Genomic DNA, 10,198 nt, shown 5'->3' with positions numbered 1-10,198 from the left:
GCTCTCTCTGCTTGCCGCTCCCCCTTCCTGTGCTCTCTCTTTCTGTCAAATGAATAAATAAAACCTTGAAAGAAAAAAAAAAGGATCAAGACAGAATAATCTGGGAGAAATCAGTCATTTATATCCCATATACTGTGTCAAATGCTTTCTCTGTACTAATTCACAGATTTCTCACTCTTCTGCGGTATGGACCCATGTCCCCAGTGCCATCAGCACCTAGAAAGGCCCATTTTACAAAGTGGGAAACTGATGTTGAGAGATTAAGAATCTCTCCCATCAGAGCTAAGTGGTAGAGCCGGGTCTTGCTCATGCCAGGGGGTATTCATCATTTCACTCCTCTAGATAATTCATTCCCCCAAGCCATACAGGAAAATAATGAGTCTGACTATGTCCCCCGGATGAGCGGATGGCTGTTGTGAATGAGGCCAGGGCCCAGTTGGAGAGCTGACCAGAAATAAAATGTCAGCTTCCTTCCCGAGAGTTCCTTCCCTCTCTGTCCCCTGGGCCTCACCCCACAATGGCAGACAGGTCAGGAAGTGCCAGGGGGCTGGTTCTTGAGCCCCTCACTTGGTGGCTGCTGCTAACTGATTCCCCACAACCTATCCCTCCCTACTCACTAGTCACAGGCCCTAGGAATGAGTGCTGGGCTGAAGGGTGGTCCTCACCCAAGAGCAGGGAGTAGAGGTGAAAACGAGTTCATGTGTCTGAAAGCCAGGACCTACTCGGCAGAGCTTGGGAAACACTTGGGTTGACTCACCTAGATTGAGATCAGGGCAACCCTTGCCCTGCTTCAGCCCCCACTGAGAACCATGCCCGTGAGTGTGGGCACTGTGACTGAAATCCAGGTTGGCAGGCCGGGCATGAACTATAGCCTGAGGTTTTCTAGGTAGTAGGGAACTTCGGAGCGGAGGCCCAGGGAAGTGGAGGACCTGCCCAAGACCACTCGGCTGGGTTGGCGGCGCAGGTAAGGACCCAGTCTCTGGGCATCCTTTATAGGGCTCACACTCTTTCAATGGTGGGCCCCTCAGGAGACTGAGGAGAGCGCTCCCACTCCCAGAAGAAGTAAATCTGTCTATTCAGAGCCCAGGGGACCCCCTCAGACTGAGGGCTGTGCTCACTGAGTCCCAGCCAACATCTGTAATTCAGCAACCCAGGTGAAGATGAATTCTCTACAGGCACCCACCCCCCCGACACACACACACTTTTCCAAAGTTCACACCACACCACTTCGCTTTTACAAAAGACCAGCATTAATACTAGTTTTGGCTAACACAAAGAAATATGGATTTTTGATTTTATGAGACAAAGTGGAAACAGCTCTCAGCGTTTCTTCTGCAGCAATTTAGGTCCCACCGAGCTCCTGCCCCCAGAGTTCTGCTCAGCTCCCTGCCTCTGGCCTAGCTTTGAACTGACTGGGAGCTCTATTTTGTGCGTCCCTTAGCGAGATGGTTTCAGCAAAATTCAAGAGGTTGTTATTTCGGGTCTGGCAATGCTCAAGAGCTTTTCCATGTCAGTTAATGGTAATCTGTTCGCTTTGTTCCATTTCACCTTATGAAAGGTTTCACAGGAACGTTCTGCTTTTGGATAGTGGGGGGTGGTGTACCTGTACCTGTTTGACTTCTGAGATTGCTGGGTTCTCTTAGCTGTAGGATTGGTTCCCTTAACCCTGCTCACGCCTCTTCACCAGCCCCATTTAATGAGATTTTGGTACCTGCCCTGAGATACCAAGTCAGTGCTTGGTTGTCACACTCAGCTTCATCCCTCTGTAGTCAGCAACCAGACAGGTCTCTGGAGTCTGTTTCTTCACACAGGACATGGAAAGATCCTCCCTTCCTTGAGAAGAGTCAGAGTCTTGAGTTGTGTGTTGAGTGTGTGTGTGTTTGTTTTCTATGTAAGCTCTTCAGCCAGCGTGGGGCCTGAACTCACGACCCAGAGATTGAGAGTTGCGTGCTCTACTAAGCCAGCCAGGCACCCCTGTTGTCCCGGTTTTTTTTTTTTTTTTTTCCCCACTTTACCATAGACTGAAAAGAACTGAAGATTTTTATAAAAAAGAAACCATCATCAGCCCTTTATGAGCGTTGACCATCCTTAAGTAAGTTCCCAAGAACAGAATGACCCATTTGGCCACGCCAGGTCAAGCGAGAGCGAACATCTTGAGAAATTTGAGCACCTCATGCCCTTTCAGCACCGCTCAGGTTCCAGATTAGTTTTCTTCTCTGGTCTCCCTCCCTGGGCTCAAATTCTCAACAACTGAGAGTGGGAGAACATTGCTGACTCCTAGATGCCTCCCCACTGAAGGCCTGTGCCTTCCTGCTCCTTACCACAGCGTTCCCACCCACAGCCCAGGGGCCAAACTCGGCCCGAAGAGTCAAGAGGCAGCAAAACCCTCAGGCACCTAAGAGACTGGCCCTATGCTCCCCTGGACATGTGAAGAGACAGCAAAAGCAAGGGAGACAGCCAGCAAGGCCACTGCTAGTGTCTTCACCCACCCGCCCTAGGCCAGCTGACTTCCACAGCTGGTTCCTATCTGCCAGGCTCTGCCAGGCCCACGGTCATTACCACTGAGGTACTGGGCTTGAACTCAAGAAGGCCACATGTGGAGACAGAGGGAAGGCAAGAAGGGAACTGGGACATAGGAGGGCTGAAACTGAACCGGGACAAGATCAAAAAGTACAGCCAGAATTCTACTTGGTCTTTTTTTTTTTTTCCATTCTCCTTTATTCCATAAACACCTAGTTCCAAGTTGCACAAATCAAAAAATAAAGGTAGAGAAAGGTGTAGGGAAGATTTCTGTGATGTGCTGGGGGAGAAGGTGGGGAAGGGTTGGGAGCCAGTCCTCTCCCTCCACACACAGCCCCGAATGCGGGTTATGGCCCCTGCAGGGGGGATCTGAGGAGGAGGTGGCAAAAGACCCAAGGTAGCTGAGGGATGGAGGAAGCCCCTAAACCCAGAGCTCTCCCCAAAAGCCCCTTCAATGCATGACAAGAGTAGAATGGGGAAGGTGAGGAGATTCAAAGATGGAGCAGCAAAATGAAAAATCAAGTTAGCAGACAGAGGAGAAGTGGAGTCATCATGGTAGGGGATTAAAGAAGGAAAAAGTAGGTAAAGGGGGCAGTGAAAGGTTCTCCCTGAGACCCCCAGGGAGAGGTGGGGGCCAGCTTGCCTGTTAATTTAATATTAAATTGGGAGTGGGAGTTGGAGAGGAAAATGTTATTCCAGGGGAGGATTTCTCAGCCTCTCAGCCTGTACCTGGAAGGGGAAGAGAAAAGAGCACAGGTCAAAAGACAGACAAATATAAAAGTGGGGAGTTGCGTTTAATCCCCTCTTCCAGGGACAGCATTCTTTTCTTTCCAAACCAAAGAAAACTTATACCACCAAAAGGCAGCATCTGCTGGGCACATGGATTGCTGCCGCCTCGTGGCAGAGGCCTGGGCACAGGTCTACTCCTCAACCCCCCTCCGTGCTCCACACCTCACCTACTCCTCCCCCTCAGTACTTACAAGAGAGGCTGAGGGCCTAGGGCCTTCACCAGTCATAGCGGCGGGACTGTCGGGAGGGGGAGTCGTCAGGTCCCTGTATAGCCAGGCGGGGAGGCCCCTCAGCCCTTCGTCCCCCACCCCCTGAAGCCTCATGCCGCCGGAATTCCAGGGGGCGCTGCTGCCGGAACCGGGACGTCTCCCTCCGCCATTCATCATCAAACGCTGCGGCCTCACCTGAAGAGCACAGAGACCAGAGGTGACCACTTAAGTATATAGGCTGGCTTCTGGAAGCAGATGCAAGAGTGAGCCACAGCCTTCTAAGATGAAGAAACAGGGCAAAGCCTGGAAAGTATTATGCATGGGGATGTGTTGAGGAAGAGCAGCAATTTCTTTTCTTAGTATCTGGTTCCACTAGCTAACAGCCAACAGTGATTGCAATATGGAAGCCACCAGCAGCCCAGAAGTATGACTACTGAAGAAGAAAATTAGGAAAGGCACAGTTATTAAGCTAAGGAGCATCATCCCAAGCACACAGTAAGTATTTAATAAATATCTGTTGACTTGAAATAAAAAGGGGGGGGGGGAGAGCCTGACAGATGGCCCCTCCTACTGAGGACAATGCCAGCACCTGACTTAGCCCCCGAAGCTGACAAGGCTCAAGTGAGGTAAGACCAGGGGCCCACCCCTAACTTTGCCAAGAAAAATCTACAGAGGTAGAGAGAGAACGTTTCTATCTTCTAGCTCCTAGGAACCAGAACAGGGGCTACTGGGCCAGGAGTCAGAAGGGTGATGGAGCGGGGAGGAAGGCTCACTCTCATCCAGGTTGATATAATCCTGCCGCTCCTCCTGGTCCCCCGTGCGGTGGTTTCGGGAGCGCTGGAGGATGTGAGCCCGGTCTCGGATGTGGTGCCCAATGGACATCTGCTCTAGCCCACTGTCTGAGTCCCGTACAGTCCTCCGAGTCTCCCGGATCTGGGATGAGGCAGAACACGGCACACTGAGCCACCCCTTCCAAAGCCCTGGCTACACCAAGCCAGGACAGACAAACCACCCACAACCCAATCCTGAAAAAGGAAGCCAGGCTTTCTGTGTGTTATTCCATTCTGCCCGCTCTGGGAAAGGAGAGGCCCTCCAACTCACCCCGCCTGGAGCCGAGCGCATCTCTGATGTCTCCTGGTAGACTTTCGGGGCCCCATCCCCCGTATTGGAGTAGGAGATGACAGTGGAGGATGAAAAGGTCTGGCAATTGCCTCCAGCTGTCATGTGTTCCTGAGGAGGAAAAGGTACTGCAGGACTGAATGGCCCCTCTGAGGAAGGGATCCCACACTTCAGCTGCCTGTTCTTGTCCCCCACTTTCTCATGATACTTGGTTACAGAGAAAACCTCAGGGCTCATCAGCACCCCCCAAATTCTTCGGAGTCCAACAATAAACAAGAGGGACCTGAAGACATGGAGCCCTAATTGCACACTTAAAAGACTGCTGTTGCTGCTTCCTACTCAGGCGTGAGGGCAGGTAAGGGAATCCAGTGGCCTCCGGGTTCAGTGACTTCAGCCAGCTTGAGCCTGTCACCATACTTTTCCCTGCCCCTGCCTCCGAAGACTTAAGGATGCTGCCAGTCATTACTGAGAACAAGACTGCAAAAACATATGGGGCCAGAGCCTCACCATGTTCCCAATCATGTCGTTCATCATCCCAAACATGTCCATGAAGCCACCCGACTGCAGCAAAGAGATGGAAAACAGAGTCAAGAAAGCATAGTCAGTGCTCAGATGGTCTCTTTAGGTACCCGCTAGACAGACGCACAGCTACACTTTCCCTGTCTCTTCTTTCTCCACACGGAGCAACTGCTCTGTCTCTTCATTAGCATGACCAGAATATAGAATGTTCTCTTTGTGTTTCCCTTCCTGTATTACTGCTGGCTTCCTCTTCAGTCTCTACGGCTGCTCTGATCCAATTTTCTTTCTCCCGACTGTCCTACTTCCTCCTATCTTTAGGAAGCACACCCAAGTAAATGGACTCCAACCTATAAAAGGATTGGCCATAAAACTAAAGACAACAACAACAAAAGCCATCTTTGTTGGCCCTTCAGCTGCATCTCCATCCTCAGAAAGACAAACTTTGCAAGGCAATTACATTCTCCTAACAGGGAAGGCTCCTAGAATGCAGGATCAATAAGTTAGAATCTCTAACCCACAGGACTCCTAGCACACAACAGGCCCAGAGCTTTGCAAACACTCTAAAAAGATTCTAGGGTTACTATTCCAGGGAGCCACATTTGGAAATAACATCTAAGTGTATACAGCATGTCTGAGAATGGAAGGAAACGAGGACATCAGGACTCACCATTCCCAGCATCCCAAAGGGGGAGACAGCCCCAGTCTACAAGAAAAGATAAAGAACAAATTAGAGACCACGTCCTCCTCTCTCCCTACAATCCCAAACGGAGCCCATGGCCTCAGCTTTTTTTCCATCCTCCTCTCAAAATGGGTTCACAGCCCTTCTGCCAGACCCCCTCCCCCACTCCTAAAAAAGATCACTGCACTTGCTAAGTTGGCTGAAGTGCAAGAAAAACCAAGGACCTTATTAACCACCCCCAGCATTTCCTTGGGTCTCAGGCAAGTCACAGCACCATTACCTGCATCCTACGGCTGGCAGGTCTGGTTCCAGGCATGTTGCCATCTGTGATGCTGAGGAAGGGGCTATATCCAAAGCCACCTGACAACATTCGGTTCATATGCTGACGGTGAATAGCAAAGGGGTCCCTGTGGAGTGAGTATACCGTGTGGATGGCGGAGGGGCCAAGCAGTCAAAACCTTCCTCCCCCACAAAATGGAAAAGTCCTAGGGAAACAGTGGCACAGATGCCTATTTCCTCTCTGAGTCTGTGCTGGAGCCGAGTATCCAGCTGGTTCCTGCCAATGCCAGCCATGGGAACCCAGATGTCTGTCTGAACTACTTAGAGCCCTGAAGTGGAGTAGGATGAGTGCTCTAGAACAGGAGGGGGAGGGAATACTCACATCAGGAACATGGGATCCTCGGGCTCCACGTCCCTCATGAAGCGGAACATCCTGACTTTAGCTCCAGGGGGCTCCACACTGTAAAGATGCAGAGGCTCAGCTACGCGGACGGAGCCGGGCTTTTGCATAGCCGGCTCCGTGTAGAGACTCTCAGAATACTGTCCCTTCCAAATGCTGTAAGCGAGCCGCGCAAACTCCAGTGAGACCCTCTCCAGGTGGTGTTCGACACCATCCTCAAGGGAGAGAAGAGCTCTTCAAACCTCTCAAGGAGGGCCGTGGAAAATTTTTCCAAGCCTCGCAGTTTTCTCTCTCCCCTCGCTCACAGCCATCCTCTCTCCAAAGCCCTGGCCAGAAGCATGCCCCCCCACCTCCCCCAACGCCACGGTTCCGGATGCGAATCCCAAGGGCTGGCCCTCGCCCCCTTCTTCCCCGGCCACCCGCCTGGCCTCCCCCGGGGCTGGCCTCACTATCCCCATCGGCCCAGTCCGCGGATCCCCCGGCCCCCGCCTCCCCGCGGGGCGAGCAGAAGCGACGGGCCTGGCCTTCTCCCCTCCCCGCATCGCAGGTTCCTAGACCCCGCAGTCCCGCGGGCCCGCTCCCGCCCCGGCCCCGGCCGCCCGCTCTGCTCGAGCCTCACCGGTCCCCGATTCGGGCTCAGCGGCCCATCCGGCCGGTCTAGCCTCTCGGTGCGCTGCAGGATCGGGGGTTGCGGCCCGAGACGCGGGATTGGTCCGGGCTTGCTCTTCTCGGCCTCCCGCGCCGCCTCCTCCCACGGCTGCCACCTCCGTACCCCCCCCTCGGCCCACGGAGCCCGAACCGCGGCCAGGCCCGGACGGAAGTGACGTCACGATGGGACCGCCCGCCCCGGGGCTGGACCCGCAGAGCTCCGCCCACTGGCGGACAAGGGGAGAGGGGTGGGGCCCGGTCCCGGGGCGGTGGAGTGGGATTCTGCGGGGTCCTCCAGGGACCAGGGGAGGGGAGGCCTCATCACCAACCGGGATTTGGGCTCTGGACAGGAAGGGGCTCCCTGTGAGGGTGCGGAGCAAGAGCAGGGGCGCCCCTTCCTCCGCAGGGACGGGGTGAGGGAGGGCGGTGCGGCACATTCCATTAGGGGAAGGAAGAGGACGCGGGGGGGGGGGCAGATTCCCATGAGGGGAGGGGCGGGCTCCCTGTGGGCAACGAGGTGGGGCGGATCCTGGGGGGGAACATTAAGCAGATTTTCTACCCGAGCGGCTTGCAGCCTGAGAGGGAAGCTGGGCGGCCGTTCTGCGGGGGAGGTGCTAAGGGCCAGTCCCTTCGGGAGGAGGCGCGTTCCAAGCAGGGGCGGGGTCCTCGGAATGACGTAGAGGGGGAGGTGACAGTTCTGTCCCTGTCTAGCTCTGCCTTCGAGAACTCCGGCGGGGCCAAAGAGAATCCAGGTTGGGAGGACAGGCCGCCAGGTGGCGCTCTTCGGCCAGGCTGGGACCGGCGTTGGCGAGGTTCCTGGACCCTTCAGTTAGCCTGTAAGGGTCGGTCTGGGCAAATGTTGTCGTTCTGAAATTGTTTAGTTTAGTGCCAGTCTCTCCCCTTTCTTTTCTCTAATTGCTGTGTCCTTAAGAGCTCCCAGTCCCGCACCGATCATTCTTGCCTCTAGTCAGGTAGGTAGGTCAAGGGTCTAAAATTGGGGAGAAGAAAGGGGTGGAAAGGTCCATTAACCAGGATCACCCGGGGCGGAGCAGAAATCAGACCCAGAAGACCCGTCTCCAAGGCCAAAGATTGAAACTTTGACATACTAAATGTCTTGCATAAAATCTGGCCCAACTGGAGAGAAGGGCCCTCCCCCAGGGTGTCAGGGGAATTTGGACTGTCTACGATGGACTTTAAACCAGACTCATCCAAACTCTAACTCTCCCTGTTCTTTACTCTGGCTGCTAGCCATATTAGTGCTATGTGGAGGCTGACAATGCCAAAGACTTGTTCCCAATACTTCCCTAGGGGTGAAGAAGGAGGGGGTCCCTGGTGACTCAGGAAAAGATACTGGGAGCAGGGCTCCTCAGGTTTCTTTGGACTTGATCATTATTAAAGAGGTAAAAACAATAGTGGAGACAGAGGGGGAAAGATAATTTAGAAGCTGTCAGACTGGCAAAACCAAACAAAGATAAAGACAGAATAAAAGCAAATTTGCTTTTCATTGATATTTCTGGAAAACAGACTTAGTAAAAGCTTTTCAATTTATTCTCCAGATCCTCTATCTCTGGACATCCCACCCTGCAACTGCCCCTTTTCCTCTTGCCTCAAAGGCAGTATGACATGTGACCAGGTATTTTCTCAAAGTTCTGTGGCCCAGACTTAACTAGTGTGGTCTTTCACCTTCCAGCTTTTCCCTTCTCATTCCATTAGGTCCAGCCTTCACAGAATTGGATAGGAGATAGAACTTAACTTCCGGCCTCCTCATTTTTTCTTTTTCCATTACCTGGTTCTGTCTACCTACTGCCTTTAGATGCCTAGAAACCTTTCTCCTCTTCCTTATAAAACTTAAGAGTCAGGTATTGGTCATATTTACCTTTGCCTGATTTTAAATCAGTGTATTACCTCTCCTAGGAGTATTTACAGATTACAATTTAGCTTCTAACTATGAGAGAAAGCTCCAAACCTGGACTTTGTCTGAGATTAAAAAGAAATTCTTGAATAGGTGGGGATGAAGAAGGACATGGAAGAGCTCATTTCCAGAGTCCCCAGAGACTTGCCACATAGGCAACTATCTACTCCAAAAATGGAAGGAATGTAATTTTACAAGTAACTTTTATGTCTCCCACAACCAGAGTTTGTGTCTGTCTCCCTTCTCCCTTCCCTTCCTTGTCCCTCCCTTCCATTCCTTTCCTCCCTTTTCCTTCCCCCTTTCCTCCCTTCCCCCCTTCCTCCCTTTCTCCCTTCTCTTCCCTTCCCTTCCTTCCTTCTCTGTCCAGTGAACTCTGCAGAAAAGAAATTTCTCTGTCACTGGAGTGTCCTTTATAGGATAAGATGTAGGAGGGACAGTGGGCCCTGCCAGGAGTGAGGTTTAGCACAAGTAGGACAGCATTTGGGGAAGGAAGAGAAACAGTGTGGTTCTTACACTTGCTGCTCTGTCTGATGGAGCCACAGTCAGAAAGTCCTTGTGAGAGTAGAGCTGGGCCAGGAAAGGGGCCCTCTTTAGATGAAAGTCATACATTTGGGGCAATCCCAGGACAGGAGGATATTGGAACGGAGTGGGGCTGGGCAATGATGTGTGAGTTAGGGGAGACGGAATTTCTTGCCTGAAGAGCCAAAGTGAATGGGTGTGACTGAGTATGTGTGTGTGTATGCATATGTCTTGGGGAAAAGAGAAAAAACCTGAAAATTAGTGCTAAGTTGCCACAGATAGAGTTGTACTGCGGACATCAGGTCACAGTAAGATTAAAAAGTGACTCGAGCATTTTTTTTTTTTAAATCAACTTTTCAGTTTGTTTTCAACTCCATATCCGTTCAACAAATATTGAATGCCATCAGGTGTCAGGTAAAATTCCTGGTTCTGGAAATACAGTAGTGACACAGATAAAAATAAAACACAGGAGAAGGGGGACAGATGAATAAGCAAGTAGTTGGGAAGTGGTGCTTTTTAGGGTAACCAGGAAGTCCTAACTGATCAGATGACAGTGAAGCAGAGACCTAACAAGCTCAGGAAAGCTGAGGTGAGAGCATTCTGGG

At 52.0% G+C, this 10,198-nt stretch overlaps 1 protein-coding gene across 1 annotated transcript; it reads right to left on the bottom strand.

The window, feature by feature from the left end:
• Positions 1–2,694: 2,694 nt before the first annotated feature.
• Positions 2,695–7,320, bottom strand: MLF2 (myeloid leukemia factor 2). The gene is made up of 9 exons (XM_032348955.1): positions 7,134–7,320; positions 6,497–6,574; positions 6,116–6,242; positions 5,824–5,859; positions 5,145–5,198; positions 4,620–4,748; positions 4,292–4,451; positions 3,501–3,713; positions 2,695–3,249 (listed from the first exon to the last, which is right to left on the bottom strand). Exons 2-8 carry the CDS (start codon positions 6,544–6,546, stop codon positions 3,526–3,528), a joined length of 744 nt encoding a protein of 247 aa, XP_032204846.1. The 5' UTR covers positions 6,547–6,574; positions 7,134–7,320; the 3' UTR covers positions 2,695–3,249; positions 3,501–3,525.
• Positions 7,321–10,198: the final 2,878 nt, after the last annotated feature.

Source organism: Mustela erminea, chromosome 6 (genome assembly GCF_009829155.1).
Source record: "Mustela erminea isolate mMusErm1 chromosome 6, mMusErm1.Pri, whole genome shotgun sequence".
NCBI lineage: Eukaryota > Metazoa > Chordata > Mammalia > Carnivora > Mustelidae > Mustela > Mustela erminea.
This window is presented reverse-complemented; position numbering and strand designations above follow the sequence as displayed.